Genomic DNA, 20,612 nt, shown 5'->3' on the forward strand with positions numbered 1-20,612 from the left:
GCAGGGCGTAACGATACAATAACCACGTGGTATCCTGTAGGTGCGTCATAGTACTGGTCTAGTGTTTCAGTTTCAGTAATGCTATTAGCGAAAAAAAGTTTGCCTCCCAGGGACGCAAGCCCCCGAAAAAGTTTGTGTCCTGTAAAAAAAGCTTGCGTCCCGATCGAACACCAGTTACGTTTATTGTATGACCTACTGTACCATTACTAGTGTAGTATCAGTGCCTATACTTTGTGAATGTCATACACAATATTATAGGGCAGATGGCTCAGTGTCTTAGCTTCGGTGTTTGACAGGGGCGGCCCGGCCGACTCCTCCTTTCGCCCACCCTGACGTTTAAAAAAAAAATACCCCCAGCCCCCTCCTTCATCCGCCCTCGTACTTCCCTACTCGCCAACTCTGTAGTAGCTCCATGCTTTGACCTTGCAGCGCATCCAACAGCCAACTATTCAAAATCACTGTACCTACAGTGTGCATATCTCTCGCTAAATTCCACACTGTACTACTGCAATTACATAGGCCTGTTCAAACTTCATTTTCAACTACACTTGCGCAAATCTTTAAAATCTGATCCAACATTTATCCTGGGTTCTTTGCAAACAATCATCTGTGCGAAAATTACAGTAGGCCTCTGTGAATAGATTTTTACGCAATGTCGATAAAAAAAAATACAGAAGTAAGTTTACACACGAATGTTGCTCAAAAATAAACTTTTCTGAAGCACTTGGTCAATTGAGCCGCGAAAAAGTTTGCAACAGAAACTACTGTGGTATGAATGCACATTTCACATTAGCAACTCTTATTGCAGAGAAAAGAAACATTCTGTGAGATAAAATATCCTTTCCGGATCAGATGTAAGCTTCCCACAAAACTCATAACATTTTCTGATCAAAACAATGATTAAAATATTACGTGATAGTCTCAGAAACAATTCAAGTGCATCTTCGTACCAGCAGTGATTGTTGTCAAAATGTACATTACAAATATGAGACAAGGCCTAACGTTATGATATTTGAGTGCACATATATGATAGCCTTTACCACAAACTTTGTTATCTCTACACAAGGGAAAGTAAACGTTGCAAGTAATTGTTGTTAAACAACTTACTTCTTGTTCATTGAGCACTGAAAATGCAAGAATGTTTGCAAACAATCGGTAGGGACTATTAGCCAATCAATCACGGGAATCTTGGTAAAGCATCATTGTCTATTTTTAGCATGAAAATATCTGTAATGAAGTTTTGGTAACCCTGTACCTTGCAGTTGATTGTTATGATATATTTATTTTCAAACAAATTTAATGATCTGTAGGAGTTGGAGAACTTTTGGTTCTTGTCAGAAGAAGTTGTGGTTTTTTTTAAAAGAAATAATGAAAGATGTTCGTTCAAAAATGTGTTTTGTTATGTTTTCCGTTGACCTAGTTGTGAGTGTGTACTTGGTGTTCGTTTCTAAAAAAAATGTGGTGGATAGGCGGGGTCTTTGTCCGTGGGGTTAAACCTGAACTCTGATTGGCCTTTGTTGACAAACGGACGGAACAGAAAATACCATGAAGCTTGGTTTGAGTGGTCCATGTCAATGTGAGGGCTTGGCCTTCCTACGTACTGTATATTATTTATTAGATGAAGGCGGAGTTTGGAATGAGTTTCTTCTTATTTGAAATGTCATTTTAAGTTTTTGGTTTCACGCTTGTTTCCGTGTCTTTTTCCGTTTGTTTCACGGAACATTAACCAGCCTTTTTGAAAGTTTTTGGTTGTCCGCCGGGCAACCAGTACTTCACGATTTGACAAGTTTTGGTTGTCCGGCAGGTAATTTGGTCGTCTCGGATGACCGGACGACCGCTAAATTTACACACTGCTGGTTTACATGTAAGGTACTGACGGTCCTGCATGACATTGTGGTGTGATGCCTGGTTTACATGCAAGGTACCAACGGTCCTGCATGACATTGTGGTGTGATGCCTGGTTTACATGTAAGGTACTGACGGTCCTGCATGACATTGTGGTGTGATGCCTGGTTTACATGCAAGGTACCAACGGTCCTGCATGACATTGTGGTGTGATGCCTGGTTTACATGCAAGGTACTGACGGTCCTGCATGACATTGTGGTGTGATGCCTGGTTTACATGCAAGGTACCAACGGTCCTGCATGACATTGTGGTGTGATGCCTGGTTTACATGCAAGGTACTGACGGTCCTGCATGACATTGTGGTGTGATGCCTGGTTTACATGCAAGGTACCAACGGTCCTGCATGACATTGTGGTGTGATGCCTGGTTTACATGCAAGGTACCGACGGTCCTGCATGACATTGTGGTGTGATGCCTGGTTTACATGCAAGGTACCGACGGTCCTGCATGACATTGTGGTGTGATGCCTGGTTTACATGCAAGGTACCGACGGTCCTGCATGACATTGTGGTGTGATGCCTGGTGTACATGCAAGGTGCTGACGGTCCTGCATGACATTGTGGTGTGATTCCTGGTTTACATGCAAGGTACCGACAGTCCTGCATGACATTGTGGTGTGATGCCTGGTGTACATGCAAGGTGCTGACGGTCCTGCATGACATTGTGGTGTGATGCCTGGTGTACATGCAAGGTACCGACGGTCCTGCATGACATTGTGGTGTGATGCCTGGTGTACATGCAAGGTACCGACGGTCCTACGGTCCTGCATGACATTGTGGTGTGATGCCTGGTGTACATACAATGTACTGACGGTCCTGCATGACATTGTGGTGTTATGCCTGGTGTACATGCAAGGTACCAACGGTCCTGCATGACATTGTGGTGTGATGCCTGGTTTACATGCAAGGTACCAACGGTCCTGCATGACATTGTGGTGTGATGCCTGGTTTACATGTAAGGTACCAACGGTCCTACGGTCCTGCATGACATTGTGGTGTGATGCCTGGTGTACATACAATGTACCGACGGTCCTGCATGACATTGTGGTGTTATGCCTAGTGTACATGCAAGGTACCGACAGTCCTGCATGACATTGTGGTGTGATGCCTGGTGTACATGCAAGGTACCGACGGTCCTACGGTCCTGCATGACATTGTGGTGTGATGCCTGGTTTACATGTAAGGTACTGACGGTCCTACGGTCCTGCATGACATTGTGGTGTTATGCCTGGTGTACATACAATGTACCGACGGTCCTGCATGACATTGTGGTGTGATGCCTGGTGTACATGCAAGGTACCAACGGTCCTGCATGACATTGTGGTGTGATGCCTGGTTTACATGCAAGGTACCAACGGTCCTGCATGACATTGTGGTGTGATGCCTGCTTTACATGCAAGGTACTGACGGTCTTGATTCACACCACTAAGAGGTAGATATCTCTGAGAAGAGCACCACACTTATAATCTTGAGGTCACTGGGAATTTCATTAGTCTTTTGGACAAATGATGTTGCTAAGTGACAGAGATAAACAGCATAGCTACTGAAACTGTTATTTTAATGTGCAATAATTTTTGTCACTTTTAAGAAATCATTTATTAAAAAAAAAGTATATCTTGGCTCTCCACATTCACAGAATATTCTTTCAAAGAAAAAACAGAGAAGAGGAGATGAAATGACCAAAAATAATTTGAGTTACTGAATTATACATAAAATAATGTTACAGTACACTTAAACATTGTATGTCCATTGGCTATCCTATTGGTCAATCTTTGAAGTTATGCAAACGCAAAGATCATTTCATGCTCAAGTATTAAATTTAGACTTCAACTGATGGCTAAATCTCTCACCTTGGGTGTTACCATTTTCTTAGGTGTCTGCTACAGTTTGAAACCATGCCGATATGCCAGATTGTGCATCGTTCTCTTAGGTCTAATATTGCAACAATTTGAAAAAGCCTGAAGATGATAGGCCAGTTTGTGTGTCCACTTCCTAGATAAATGTGAAGATGCTATGATGCTAGATTCATGCAGATGGTATGTGCGCATCATTGAACTTGTTCAGAATAGTAATTACATTTGAACCTGGTTGTCCACCCTATATATGTGTCTCTTGCTTTTTACTTCTTTGGAATACAAATATATTTGTAATTTTGAGTAACTCCCAAAGGGTCACATGAGGTAGCAAGGATTTCTGTGAAACAGGAATGATTTCTACTGAATCAGATTAAGTATTAATGTACCAAGTGTGAAATTATTTACTAAGATCTTGTGAGGTTACATATGAACTTCATTCCCATGTGAGATACATTTCACCCGACACAGTAATTTAAATGATGTGTGAGGAGGCTATTGGTGCCATCAGTATTGGGTAGTCTATGTACTGTATAAGTGTTAGGAGGCTACTGGTGCCATCAGTATTGGGTAGTTCTATGTAGTATATTAGTGTGAGGAGGCTACTGGTGCCATCAGTATTGGGTAGTTCTATGTATAACACCTCCTGTATGCATCTAATAGAACTTCACTATAACTTAAACTGTACAGAATCCTGTAGCAGAGGGTTTATAAATCAAAAAGCTGATAATCACTTCAAGCAAAGTTCATTAAATTGGATCTGTCCCATGCGTGTGATGAAATATTGAAGTTTAAAGATTGCATTTTTCAGTCATTCCCTTGTCTAGCTGTAACATTGTTTAAATCTAGCTGCATTTTACAGCATTTCAGTAATAAGTAGTTCTGAATTGTTAATAATGGAAAGCTGAAAGTTTTAATTATGAAACATGTTCAACTAAATTTACAATGAGCTACTGATTTTAAGCAAGTTTTATTGCACCAATATGTTGACAATATGTTGACAAGTACTACACTACTACTAAGCATAATGTCTATTGCTATATGAAGTACTGGTAGGCTAGGCTACGTAAGCACTGTTTAAGAAAATATGAATCAAACCAAGGGGAATTCATTGTCCTGACCAACTGCTACCTTTTGTACCAAACCTTTTGAAACAGTCGGTTAGTTACCATGTCCTCAATGCCATTCTTTATATTTTCAGTGATTGGAAGTACTGTTAAACCCCATAGCAACCGCAGCCGTTCTTAACTTGTCGTATGTTACAATGTTAGCCTACGTGTACACTACCTGTACACTTTGCACGTATTTACATATATGTGCAAAATTTTCATATACAACTGTGTATTGCAGTGTGTATTGAGTGCGGTATGTTTTTACCCACAACAGAGTACCATCACCCTAGTCAGCATAACCATAAAAATGAGTTTTCTGCAGATTATTACAAGATCAGTTTGGCTGAAATCAATTCTAACAAAGTTGTTATTAAGAAAACTTTATGCAACCTAATGATAACAGATTTAATTTACAGAAACTGGGTGTCCCAAAGTAAGAGAATTGCCAACATTGCAGGAGAGAGTTGAAAAGCAATTGCAATGTTTCCACATGTCTCAGTGAGGGAAGGTGCAGGAGGGGAAAGGGTGGAGAGAGAATGGTAGGACTTGGATGGATAGAGTAGAGTATCTCCTAGCTGCTTTGGAGGAATTTAACCTCACAGCTGTCAACTCCATATGTCATTACTTTTTCATCGCCTTTACTTTTAGCATTTTCTGTATTTTTCAAGTTTTTCTTCTTTGTTAAACACACTGACACTTCATTGTCTTTCTGTATGGATCTTATTTAATCAATCATTTTACTTCAATTTCTCAGTTTCCTCAGAAATCCTGTTCATTGCAAGATGTACCTAGATTATGTTGTCTGAACTAATGGTTATGTAGCCTTAGTATGAAAGGGTGACATTACTTTTACAATCATTCATTTTCTCAATCTTTTCAGCAATTGAAGAGTTTCCTCAGGACATCTTTACTAATGAACAAAGACAGAAAGGAGCCATTGTTGTCCATTTTTTAATTGTAAGTATTTGATAATAAAGAACTTCATTTGCTTTTCCAACAACAATTAAGGGTTAACATGCAGAAAGAAGGAAACAAAGACAATTGAAGAAATAAGAACTTGTGGTATAAGCAGCTCTGAGAATACACTAAACTCAAACAGGTTATGTAACAATGTTACTAGAAACAGCAATGAGAAAAAGATTGTGAGACCATTTTAGGATTAGACATATTTAGACTATAAGTTAGGTCTTAATAAGTATATCTAAATGCAGGGTTGTGCTTTGCACATGACACTAATCCCACTTCCAGTACACTACCAATGTTTTTATCCCTTTTCGTCCATTTTCTCAACTTTATGACTTTAGAGAATCTGTTTCATCCCAAGTTGCTTATGCCTGGGTTGTTCCTCATTTTAGCCTCTTTTTTTTTAAATTTTCTGAGAATTATGGAAGAAGTTAATAAATATGGAATTATTTGTGGGTGATGTCATGCTGGGAAACAAAAATTGGAAATCAAACTTGTAAGGTCCAGTATGATTGAAATTATGCTTAAAATTATGACTTCGATGCATTTGAACAGTATGACAGTATCTGTGTCGGCTGAGTAAGGTATTGTTTCTTCATGGTAATTCTACTAACTATAATTTTGAATTCTTGGAAAGAAAAAAATAAGATCCTTCCTTTCGTCAGTCTCAAGTTGCTCTATCCCTCCCCCGCAAACAAGAAGAAGGAAAAATAACACAAAAAGAAAATCATTTAAAACAGTGGTTGTATTATTGAAGATTTGCAATGGAAATTTGACATTTTCAATTTTGTTTTTCTAATCCTCTATTTAGATTTGTCATCTTTGTCTTAGTTGATTTGATAAAACATCATTTTACATTCTCATTACTGAGAATGATTGATAGTGCTTTTACTCGTTTGTCATTATCTTCAGTAGACTAACTATAAAGCGCCTGAAGTCGGTGATCTCACATGATCCAATCCTGTTTGCTGTTTTTTTTTTCTTTCTGCAGGCAATATATATGTTTGTTGCCTTGGCGATAGTCTGTGATGAATACTTTGTCTCGTCTTTGGAGAAAGTTTGTGAGGTAATCATTTTCATTTTCCTTTTGTGAAATAAATGTGTGAAATTATTATGCTGATGTGTTGAATTGATCTTGGAAATTGTAGAGTCATATACTGTAGCTGAAAAACAAAAGAATGCAATTCCAGATGGGTGCAACATTACAGTATTAACAATCATATGAGGTAATTGTTTCCCAAATCTTCAATGAATATACTGGTTTTCTGTACTTTGGTATCATTCACAGCTGACTAGTAATATGGCTTGATGCAAATAAAACAATTGTCAGATATCTTATTTAGGGACTAGTTAGTACTGCAATAGTGATCTTCTATATTGCTACTGTAGCTTCAACTTGACTATCATTTGGGGTTTTCTATTTGTGTGCTCAGTACATACAGCTACAGTGATATAATTCTCAGGTTTGATTCTAAGGTGTTCTAGAATCCCTGTGACCATGTTGTTATTTAATTGCTGTTATATTTACTCTGCTTACACACCTGTCTTCACACAATCATAACACTTTTGCCCTACCCTGATGTGATAACCCTATAGCAACACTGTTATGCTGCAGTGATAATGGTCAGGAATGGTGGTGGCTCATCACACTTCTGTCCAAATGTTTAGTTGAGTATCCAAGTGTCAGGAAGATAACTACCCATATAATATTATACTACGCATATAATCAATATCACTTTGAGTGGGTTATAATTTAACCTATTCCATATGGCCATTGTGTACATGTGTAACAGCATGTCTTGTCTTGGAATTAGCTATATAAATTTAGCCATTTGTAATTTCAAAGAATACCAGTGAGAGACTGTTAATCATGTCGTTGTGATCGGATAGGTTTTGTTGTACTTTGATTATTTTCTTTCTGTACAAATTGAAGACAGTATAACATATGAAGTGATCACCTACAGACACATTAATTCATATATATACAGTGTTCTGAATCAATATATTCAGGTGAATAGCTGAAAATTTAAGAAAGGTCACATCTTGTAATTTCTTTGAAATCACCTTTGATTGAGTAGTTACATCTACATTTATGTAATGTAATATTACAAGGTTTACTTTTAGCGATCAGGTTTCTCATTTCCGTTGGTTAATTCTTTCCAAGAAGTTGCATGATCATTGATGTTCTGTTTCAGCCAATCATCACTTTGGTCTCATATCCCAGAGTATGTAATCTAGTTTAATCTATTCTGATGGTGTCTCCTGGGAATTCTCTCTTGTTTCTATGGTGATGACACTGCAGACACACTTTCAGCTGATGTAACCATCCACTGTTGATTACTTCTCAAACATGACGTGACAATTATTTGACGAGTCTGCATTTACTGTAGAGATAAAGAGAACTTGCAATAACCCCAAGGCAGCCTCTCCTTGATGTATGATCACCAAACCAAACGTCAAGATATAAAAACGTTAAATCCCTTGGTTATTGTACCTGAAGTTAAATAAGTTCTGTTAGGCCGGTTGATAGCAGACTTTAGGTGTCTTGTGATCATTAACTTGCAAGTTTCTGTTTTATCCTCAGATGCATTTCATTCAGTAGGTTTTTTGTTGGATATTAAAACTAAACTTCCGGGTTGACCCTTTTTGTGCCACATAACAAGGCAGAGTACAATGCTTTTAAAATGTAATAAAACTGTAAATATAATTGGTGAACCCTTTTGTGAGTTTTAGCTGTTTCTTTGACATTTGTTTGAGAAGGTCATAGACATAGTTACTTGCTCATGCACTGCTCAAGTCTTCCAAAAATATTACTATATGTCTGCAAAAATATCACCATCAAGTGAGCTAAAACTCCCAGTGATACCTTTAATTTCTAATTTAAAATTTAAATGTGATTACTTCAATTCAAAGTTTGGTCGTACCAGAGTGCATACTAAAATTGATCTAGCAGTGTATTGTAGGTGTTTTTTTTAAGCAATTTTCTGATAAAGCTGATCTGATACATGTACTAAACATTTCTAGTCTCGCTGTATACGTTGCCTCTAATATAAGTTGATAGTCGAAACCAAGATTGGTACTAAAAATCTGCAGCAAATCCCTTTGAGATCTAGAAACCAATAGGAAAGCAGCTCTGAAACTACCGACTGGTTCAAGATATAAATATTAAACAGATTTTTCCACACTTTCTTGTTTTTTTAACGTTTTCTTGGATCTTATCTTTCCCACTACTTTATTGATCTGCTTTGTTTAGAGTTTTTCCAGTAAAGAGTGGTACTGCCATATGTAGTGTGAATTGACTGAGAATTTGTGTTCAATGGTTTAAAACTTTAATTTAACTGCTTTGTTGTCATATGAGTCATCTTTTTTAAATTGCAACGTGGGACGGAGTGGGAAAGGGAGAGGATGGGAGAGGATGCATTGAAGGAGCAATTATATTTCCAGGCTCATAACTTGTGATTGACCTTAGAGATATCTGTGAGAGGGTTTCTCATATAACTGTATATATTATCAGATTACAACTATTTGTACATGCACAATTAATATCTTTGCAGTAGCTGCAAGGTACATGGCCACAAGAGACTATAGATCTGTGTTTGTTCTCAATGTTTAAATATCAAATTAAAAGCCTGTCTCAATATAAAGATGGTTCAAGTACGACAGGCATCAATTACATAGGTGGGAGAGAGGAGAGGAAAGTAAACATAACATTGCAGTGATCTTACCAAGCAACCTACCACTCTAAGTAATGACGAAAATACATCAGAGAGGCTACTAACAAAGCTTGGTTGGTGATCCAGCTAGCTCAGGGTGATTGTTGTGTAGATCTCATGTAGGCTGCGATATAGAGATCTGCATCTGGTTATATCTACAACTTCATACTCCAGAATTTAAAATGTCCGTCAAGGAACTGAGGTAAAGATTTGTCAATTCAGCACAATGTGGAACTAACATTCATTTATTGCCATGTATCAAAGATGAATGTGACATTTTTTAAGTTTGAAAATTCCATTTTTTTTCAAAACTTCTTATTATAAGTTAGAATAAAATAAAACTGTTAGCAAACTGCTTATTCACTAGAGAGCCTGTGTAATAGAATGTGTTAAAGTAAGTTGGCCTGACGTTTCGATCCTACCTTTTTTTTGCATATTATAATTTAGTTCTTACTTGCAACATGCAAGTTGGAGATCATATTTACTGCTGAGGTGTTACAAGGACTTTAGAGGAAGCAATTAATCAAGGTAAACAACGTTTATATAAAGATTATGAATTTGGTGTAATTGGGTAGATTTCATCCAGCGAGTGTAAACCTTCCTTCCATTCACTTAACATTTCTCAATTCCAAGTTTGGACAAGTTGAATTTGAAAGTATCCCATCAAACTATCACAGTGAATGTTTATCTCTGCAATAGACAACATAGAGAATAACTTGATACATCATTTCACTTCCACCAAGGGCTGCATTTACTCAATTGTGACTTTTGTTGTGGAAAAAATCAGTGTCATCTTGATAAACAATTCCTAGAAATCTGCTAGACATATTTCACAAAAACATTTTGATAAATTAGCCATTATTCATAATAAATTGGCAGTCTGACATTTATCAGTTTATATTTCTTATATGCCACTAGGACATTAACCTTAAACTAAAGTACAGCATAATTCTTCTTATTTTGACCATTAGATAAATGAAACTGAATATCATCTGTCCTTAGTTGATGTGTGGCATCTTTTGACATGTGATATGATGTGTAACTCCAGAAATTATGACACAGTGGCCTGCAAGCTCCACGTAATGTTAAGTGTGAAAGGTAAAAATATAAGGTGAAAGCTTAACAATTAGGAAACTGTGCAATTGTAATCTTAGATTTAGTGGTTTTGCTAATATCGACTGAAAGATCAGAATTGTAAACATACTTGTTTTGTTCTCCATTTTCTGCAGTATTGTCTGTTTATGCTTAATGCTAAATCACTAAGAGAAGCCGCATAAAACAGTTCTCAGACTACTTAGGTAATATCTCGATCCAGCTAGAGCATTAACTCAGAGAAATGACGAGCTGAATGGGTTTGCCAACATCATTGTTATTTTACATGCCCTCACAAGCTTGTAAAGCCTGTTGACATATTTGCATCATGTTGTCATTAAGTTCTTTGGGATCACTTGACATTTCATTTGCTTCTCCTTTGCGTCTTCGAGCCATTCTCACTTCGAGCCTTTCATTTCCTGGTTTTCTACGGATACCCTCAAACTTTCCCAGGATCGATATCTTTTATGTTTGTTCATATTTTTGTGGGATCCATTCTTCTGTGTTCTGATAAAACAAAATGACGGAAGTAATTCACATACAAATCAATACATCAAAACAAACACACCAAGTAGGAAGGAAAGTAGAAAGAGGACATGTTTGATTTAAGAATGAAATATGAATTATGATAAGACAGTTTGGCGGGAAAATCAGGTTTTAACTGGTACACTGCTAGTTATGGAATGGTTGAATTGCATTGTGTATCTGGTACACTGTTAGTTATGGAATGGTTGAATTGCATTGTATATCTGGTACACTGTTAGTTATGGAATGGTTGAATTGCATTGTATATCTGGTACACTGTTAGTTATGGAATGGTTTGCACTGCATATCTGGTACACTGCTACAGTAGTTATGGAATGGTTGAATTGCATATCTGGTACACTGTTAGTTATGGAATGGTTTGCATTGCATTGCATATCTGTTAAACTGTTATGGAATAGTTTGCATTGCATTGTATATCTGGTACGCTGTTAGTTATGGAATTGTTTGCACTGCATATCTGGTACACTGCTAGTTATGGAATGGTTGCATTGCATTGCATATCTGGTACACTGTTAGTTATGGAATAGTTTGAAATGCATTGTATATGGTACACTGTTAGTTATGTGTATAGCTTCTGAAATTAGCAATAGCTGCTGATTAGTTATAGCTGCTATTAGGTATAGTTTCTGCAATAAGGTATTTTAGCTTCTGCAACTAGCTGTAGCTTCTGCAATTAGCTATAGCTGCTGCTATTAGATATTAGCTATAGCTGCTGCAATTAGGTATATAGTTTCTGCAATTAGATATTTAGCTTCTGCTATTAGGTACATAGCTGCTGCAATTAGGTATAGCTTCTCTTGTCAAGCTATGTATGTAGCCTTGTCATAGTATATAAATATTTTCTTATGAAAAATAAAGGTAGACAAACTTTATGCACTATACAGTACTTTAAATTAAATTTTAACTTCTGACTACATGTGTACCAGCAATGTATTTTCTTGTTAAGTTTCTGACATTCAACAAGTCTGAATTTAGAAAATGGTTCTCTGTGTGCTAGAAAGATATTCAGCGCAGGTGTAGTTTTATCTAGGCCTCCCATTAAAGTCATGGATGCTCGATAGAGCATACAACTTTCAGAATTTCACTGCATTGCTAGAATATAGGGTACAGACATATGGGAATGCTGTATATAAATAAGGTGCTTGAGACATATATGGTACAGTAAGCCCACATACACAGTCTAGAAGTTATGGAAAGAGCAAAAAATGGCACATAAGTAAAGACCGTTATGCATATTCATGAGCAAAATTTGTACAGTGCATAAGGAATTGAAGAAGTAGAGCCAAGTGTCTGGCACTTTGATATTACCAGGTATAACATTCTAATTTCATACAGTAGTATATGGACATTGTACATCTGTTTCATTAGGTTATAGTAATTATTATTCAGTGTATTTAGTATGACTTAGTAATCTCACATCTAAGGATACCATTCTCTTAAAATCATGATTTTTATCTTCAAAAAACACATTTTAGGGTGAGAAGTGAAATTTAATAAATCTTGTGATCTTGGAGCATTATTTAATATTTTTTTTTCTTAACTTCAGTTCAGGGTTTTATTTATTCCCTGTGAATTTATTGTCTAAATAAAATCATCCCCAAATTGTAAGTTTTATACATGTTACACAAGTAGGTGACTATTACGTTCATGCCTGGTTTTAATGTTGGTTCACATGCAGTGTTTTGTAGCTGGAGAGCTTGAATGGAATCAGTGAGTCTTATTAAAGTCAGGAATATAAATGATGTATGTATTTTAGATCCTCTTGCAAGAACTAATAATACTCCTAATTATAACTCTCAATGGCTACTAGCACCCTCGTCATGCATCTTACTCATAACTGTTACATTATAATGCTATGCACAACCACTGTATCATCTTTAGTACTGAATGTGCTATGATCTACAGTATATATGCACATTCTAATGCTATGCACAGCCACTGTATCATCTTTAGTACTGAATGTCCACCTATGCACTTTATAATGCTATGCACAACCATTGTATTACCGTTAGTACTGAATGTGCTATGATCTATGTGCACATTCTAATGCTACGCACAACCATTGTATTACAGGCAGACAACTGGTTCGGTCAAATCCTTGAAAGGCTCTGCTGACTATGTAATACTACATGAATGAAATTTCTCCTTGACAACCTATATACTGAGACCAATTAGTTAATTATAAGCCCTTTGATGAACTTACTTAAATAATTTATGACTCTGTAACAGCTGACTAGTTCTGTTTATCAACATAACCATGTGGATTGGAGTTTTTTTATATATTTTTTTATCTTTATTTTACAAACAATTAATTTCTTTTGTCAGTAACATATTAACTGCCTTTAAATTAGTTTGGTTATACAAATGTTAGCTAGAGATGCATTAATGAGTCTTCAAACTAGGGTGCAAGTCCTCAGACTTAGAGATGCTTAAATTGAAGTCTTGCTTGGAGGTAGGATTCTTTATTTCTTATAACTGATAACAAGCTACAGGATAACTTATTAAGGTAAAGGGATTATAAGTTTACCTTGTTCAATAGCCACCAGGGGAGACTACAGAACCCAACTTAAGGTTGTTAATATCAGCATCAATGTTTAATAATGTTGTTAATTCATGGGAATGTAATGGCCTTCGTCTCTAGGTGTAATAATTTTGATCATGAAAGTTTAATAACCCTACTGACATCCCCCCCCCCCTCTCTCTCTCCTATGAGACATTTGGAGTCTACTGTAACTGCTATTCTTTTAAGGTCAGGTTGTCTAAAGTTCATCTTACTCAACTGGGAGTTTGGTCTACAGTGGATGGAGTATCTATAATATGTCCAGCTGCCATTAATCTCTGAATCAGAGATCACTTAATACTGGAATTGGTTTGTGGTCTGAGAGTACAGCAGTAAAACGTGCCAACTGTTCTGATTGACAAAGATTCCAAACCTCACAGTTTGCATGGCCCATTTAGAATGGCTTTGATATATATATCTTACTCTGATGAGCTGTCTTTCTAATTGTTAGAAGTATTGTTACAAGAGTAGGGCACAGTTTGGGATTTAAGTTTATGTTGAAAGTCAACAATTCATACTGAGGAACCGCTTTTGGAAACTCATCTTTTGAAGATGAATATCATATAAATCTCAACAGAGTTGACAATGTTGAGTTTTATATGAATATTAAAGTAACCAGTATTTTTCCACGCTGGTATTGTTCAGCACCAATCTTTATTTAGATAGCAGACTGTAAGGAACAGTGTTCTCAAATAGTTTTAAGCTGTGGAAATTAGTAAGGTCACTTTTTGCATCCTTTGATGCTGAGTACACTGTTTTGAGCAAAGGTTTCACTAGCAGTCTAATCAATCAAATTTGCCATAGGTGGCGATCTGTTTTGTAACAAAAACCGGCACAATTTTTACATGGTTGTGAAGTTTACAAATTATCAAACCTAACAATGTTTACCCCAAAGCAATTTGAATTCATTTTGACCAGGTACAAGAAATTTCATGGGTTTTGAGGATATTCTACATTGACAAATGATATCTCGGTTTCAATGATAATCGTAACCTTTGCTTTCATGATGGCGTATGTGTGTTTGTGAGGCCCAACTTGTAAACACTATATCTGAAGAAGTGAAGGTTGGACCATTCATGTTTGGTGTGTAGAAGTAATATGTTTAGTGCAAGAAATTGATTGTTTTTAATGGAAGTCAAAGGTCATTTGGGGTCACCAGGGTCAAATTGCGAAAACCTTGTAAACAAGATATCTCAAGAAGGTAGGCTTGGGCAGATCTCATATTTTATATGTATATGAAGCACATAAAGTGCAAGAAGCCTATATATTTTGGTGGAGGTCAAAGGTCATCTGGGGTCACCAGGGGTCAAATTGTAGACATCTTTTATACACGATATCTCAGAAGGGAAGCTTGGGCAGACCTCATATTTGGTGTGTAGAAGTACCACATTTAGTACAGACAGCTAATTGTTTTTGTTGGAGGTCAAACATAATATCCCAAGGGAAGCTTGAACAGATCGCATATTTGTTATGTAATTGTACCACATTGAGTACAAGACGCCTAATGTTGTAGGGGAAGGTCAATGGTCGTTGGAGTTCACCAGTGGTTAAACCAGTGTGAAAACCATGCTTTGCACAATATTTCAACAAGGACAGATATTACATTTAGTATGTTGATGTATCACAAGAAGCCTATTGTAGAGGTCAATGGTCATTTCAGGACAGACTGTGACATTGTGAATTTATTGTTTGTCACATCACACTTCTTTTCACTGAATAACTAAGATCAAGTATGTTGTACACCCTCACTATACATTATGTCAGATACATGAAGAAAACTGTTAATGAAATTGATGTATTTAGCATTGCTAGATAATCTTTTCTATTACAGAAACAGGGCACCCCAAAGTAAAACACTGGCTATATTTTCAGGAGAGGGTTGATTACCACAGAAATAACAATTGAACCACTTACTTGAGGACAGCCAGATAGCATCGAATAACAGATGTGACAACATTTCCAGACACTGGGCTCCCTCCCCCCCCCCCAACCCACACCTTTTGTTTCACTAAATAATTATTAACTGAAGGAACTGTATTACTCTGTATAAATAAAATGTGTAGTATTCATTGTAGAGTGCTTGAGTCAGTATAGTGGATGCAATGTCATATTAAGAAGTAAATTTCAGCTGATCATATGAAGGACAAGGAATGCAGATATTTCTCAAGGATCAGTGGGGTGTGTAAAAGCTTTGAATCGGAAGGTCATGCTTCCACATGGATACTCTATAGATCTGTGAAAGATTTAAGGACTTTTGATGACTCTTAAGGTAGTTTCTAGGCTAAAGTTAATCTAGTGTATTACTGGAATATCTTAACTCAGTTCCACTTCAGATGAGGAGTTCGACAGAATAAAAAGTAGTCCACAGAACTTTGATTACATAAAATAAAATGAGAAAGTAAATACATGAGTAGATAATAATTAGAACCTGTTTTTGCTTTTACTCAGATGTCATTTGGTATGTCAATGTAGAGATCTTCCTGTTTTACATTGTTAACTGTGCAGCCTTCGATAAACTACTATTCATACTTTCAGTTGACTGAGTTTAGACATTCAATACATTTACAGGAATGATTTATTTCTAGCTGGTCAGCTCCTTTTATGACATTTATCTAGGATCCGATATTTCAGCGTGTATCTCACATCTGTTTTGAATCCAAAGTTGACCTGTCAATAGTTTTGTAAACCCGATGAGGCTGACTGTGAGGCTGACAAAATGCTTTTAGCAGCGTTCTGGCTGGTTACGTTAATATTGATTTTAGAGAGGCGACTGGTACGTTCAGGACAAGCTTAGAGGCTTATTTATTGAGAAGAGAAGATGATGAGGCTGACCATAGTAGTGTGGTTACTGCAACTAAGCACTCTTAGTCTATACAGAGAATACAAGTAGACTTCAATGTCCCTTCGGATAGGATTTTCTCATGATAAAATTATGAACTGTATGAAGTTTTTCCTGTATGTTAGGGGAACCCGGCAGGGGTCTTCCAATACGTTGCGTTTTCAATTTCATTTGCAAACTTGTAACTGATGTTTTGGTTTACAACAACCAAATGATGTATTAAGGAGGAAAAATATCAATAAATCACATTTAGTTAGTTCTTTGAATGCCATATTTGCTGTTGTAGTGCTTTTTGATGAGCTCTATATATTCTATGTCTAATGCCCCTTTTTCTTCATTTTCTTGCAATTTGTAACATTTAGTGATCAGAATCCTGTCCATTTCCCCAAATCTAATGAAACTTTATTAATATATAATATTTTATAGTACGCATAAATCCTTTCAATACACTCTTAGTTTCAAATGTTCAAGCCATCCGTAATTTTCTCTGTGTTTATATCCACCATGACTATACACTTCATCTGTCATTTTTTCTTTGTATATCTACCATGGCTATACACTTCATCTGTAATTTTTCTGTGTATATCCACCATGGCTATACACTTCATCTGTAATTTTTCTGTGTATATCCACCATGGCTATACACTTCATCTGTAATTTTCTCTGTGTATATCCACCATGGCTATACACTTCATCTGTAATTTTCTCTGTGTATATCCACCATGGCTATACACTTCATCTGTAATTTTCTCTGTGTATATCCACCATGGCTATACACTTCATCTGTAATTTTCTCTGTGTATATCCACCATGGCTATACACTTCATCTGTAATTTTCTCTGTGTGTATATCCACCATGGCTTTACACTTCATCTGTCATTTTTTCTGTGTATATCCACCATGGCTATACACTTCATCTGTCATTTTTTCTGTGTATATCCACCATGGCTATACACTTCATCTGTCATTTTTTCTGTGTATATCCACCATGGCTATACACTTCATCTGTAATTTTCTGTGTATATCCACCATGGCTATACACTTCATCTGTAATTTTCTCTGTGTATATCCACCATGGCTGTACACTTCATCTGTAATTTTCTCTGTGTGTATATCCACCATGGCTGTACACTTCATCTGTAATTTTCTCTGTGTGTATATCCACCATGGCTATACACTTCATCTGTAATTTTCTCTGTGTATATCCACCATGCTTTACACTTTCATCTGTCATTTTCTCTGTATATATCCACCATGGCTATACACTTCATCTGTAATTTTCTCTGTGTATATCCACCATGGCTATACACTTCATCTGTAATTTTTCTGTGTATATCCACCATGGCTATACACTTTATCTGTCATTTTCTCTGTGTGTATATCCACCATGGCTTTACACTTCATTTGTAATTTTCTCTGTGTATATATCCACCATGGCTATACACTTTCATCTGTAATTTTCTCTGTGTATATCCACCATGCTTTACACTTTCATCTGTCATTTTCTCTGTATATATCCACCATGCTTTACACTTTCATCTGTCATTTTCTCTGTATATATCCACCATGGCTATACACTTCATCTGTAATTTTCTCTGTGTATATCCACCATGGCTATACACTTCATCTGTAATTTTTCTGTGTATATCCACCATGGCTATACACCTCATCTGTAATTTTTCTGTGTATATCCACCATGGCTTTACACTTTCATCTGTAATTTTCTCTGTGTATATCCACCATGCTTTACACTTTCATCTGTCATTTTCTCTGTATATATCCACCATGCTTTAAACTTTCATCTGTCATTTTCTCTGTATATATCCACCATGCTTTACACTTCATCTGTAATATTCTGTGTATATCCACCATGGCTATACACTTCATCTGTAATTTTCTCTGTGTATATCCACCATGGCTATACACTTCATCTGTAATTTTTCTGTGTATATCCACCATGGCTTTACACTTTCATCTGTCATTTTCTCTGTGTATATCCACCATGCTTTACACTTTCATCTGTCATTTTCTCTGTATATATCCACTATGCTTTACACTTTCATCTGTCATTTTCTCTGTATATATCCACCATGCTTTACACTTTCATCTGTCATTTTCTCTGTATATATCCACCATGGCTATACACTTCATCTGTAATTTTTCTGTGTATATCCACCATGGCTTTACACTTTCATCTGTAATTTTCTGTGTGTATATCCACCTTGCTTTACACTTTCATCTGTCATTTTCTCTGTATATATCCACCATGCTTTACACTTTCATGTGTCATTTTCTCTGTATATATCCACCATGGCTATACACTTCATCTGTAATTTTTCTGTGTATATCCACCATGGCTTTACACTTTCATCTGTAATTTTCTCTGTGTATATCCACCATGCTTTACACTTTCATCTGTCATTTTCTCTGTATATCCACCATGGCTATACACTTCATCTGTCATTTTCTCTGTGTATATCCACCATGGCTATACACTTCATCTGTAATTTTCTCTGTGTTTATATCCACCATGGCTATACACTTCATCTGTAATTTTTCTGTGTATATCCACCATGGCTATACACTTCATCTGTAATTTTCTCTGTGTATATCCACCATGGCTATACACTTCATCTGTAATTTTCTCTGTGTTTATATCCACCATGGCTATACACTTCATCTGTAATTTTTCTGTGTATATCCACCATGGCTATACACTTCATCTGTAATTTTCTCTGTGTGTATATCCACCATGGCTATACACTTTCATCTGTAATTTTCTCTGTGTGTATATCCACCATGGCTATACACTTCATCTGTAATTTTTCTGTGTATATCCACCATGGCTATACACTTCATCTGTAATTTTTCTGTGTATATCCACCATGGCTATACACTTCATCTGTAATTTTTCTGTGTATATCCACCATGGCTTTACACTTTCATCTGTAATTTTCTCTGTTTATATCCACCATGGCTATACACTTCATCTGTAATTTTCTCTGTGTGTATATCCACCATGGCTGTACACTTCATCTGTAATTTTCTCTGTGTATATCCACCATGGCTATACACTTCATCTGTAATTTTTCTGTGTATATCCACCATGGCTTTACACTTCATCTGTCATTACTATATGTGTCTATTTAGCCGATGATGTTTGATTGAATATTAGCGTGATGAAGCATTAGTTGATGAAAATCTCTTGAAACCCTTGTCCTTGAAGCATGAATTCTGAGTGTACTCTCTAGTAGTTCTGTCTCTTAAGTTTATCCAATCATCATGTTGTAACAAATTAGTTACATTTGTCTCACTTGAGCCGGATAAGAGAATAACTATTAGCTACGTGTGTAGCTTGTTCCTCACTTGTCACGAAAAAGGAAACTGCTGTCAGGGATGTTTACATCAAGCTTGAAGGAATCTGAAATTCACATTGATTTCATAGCATGACTGCTGTTACACTTATTCATGGAAATATTGATATTTTAAAAGCTTTTCATCGTAACTAAAAGGAATCCTCTAGTTTGCTGATCGACTTTCTCTGTTGCCTCAGTCACTTCCTTCCCAATGGTCATTAATATGCTGCTGTGACTATTTCTAACAAATCTCTCTACCCTGGTGGCAAGGACACTCTTTTTTGTAACAAAGTGCACGATTTGAGGATGGCTGCTCACTATGTATTTCTTCATTAAACTTTTGTAGGTTGTCATAGATTTAGATGGTCAAGGAAATAAATGCTATTACTTGACCTGGTAAGTGATATCAATTACCAGAATTAATTATGTTTAACAAAGAGAATTGGAAATCAGAACAGCTATACAATTACCAATTGTAACTGATCTTCTGTAGCTGGTCACATTGAAAATAAAAATGAAATACTCTTCAAGCTTGAAATGTATAGGGTATTATAAACTATACTGTGATCCACACCATGGAAACTAAAGCAACCACTTGCATTTAAAATGTTAAGAAATACAGATTCACGGTTCACTAATTCCTATCCCTGGCACTAGTTTCCCTCTGACAGTA

The 20,612-nt window shown here is 36.4% G+C and overlaps 1 protein-coding gene across 1 annotated transcript in view; it reads left to right on the plus strand.

Annotated features, from left to right (window-relative positions):
• LOC139972098 (sodium/potassium/calcium exchanger 4-like) overlaps positions 1 to 20,612 on the plus strand; it is a 117,922-nt gene that overhangs the window by 35,643 nt on the left and 61,667 nt on the right. The window contains exons 3-4 of the mRNA XM_071979031.1: positions 5,751 to 5,827; positions 6,825 to 6,899. Coding sequence (XP_071835132.1) covers positions 5,751 to 5,827; positions 6,825 to 6,899 — 152 coding nt within the window. The remainder of the gene's footprint in view (positions 1 to 5,750; positions 5,828 to 6,824; positions 6,900 to 20,612) is intronic.

Source organism: Apostichopus japonicus, chromosome 8, assembly GCF_037975245.1.
Source record: "Apostichopus japonicus isolate 1M-3 chromosome 8, ASM3797524v1, whole genome shotgun sequence".
Classification (NCBI taxonomy): Eukaryota; Metazoa; Echinodermata; class Holothuroidea; order Aspidochirotida; family Stichopodidae; genus Apostichopus; species Apostichopus japonicus.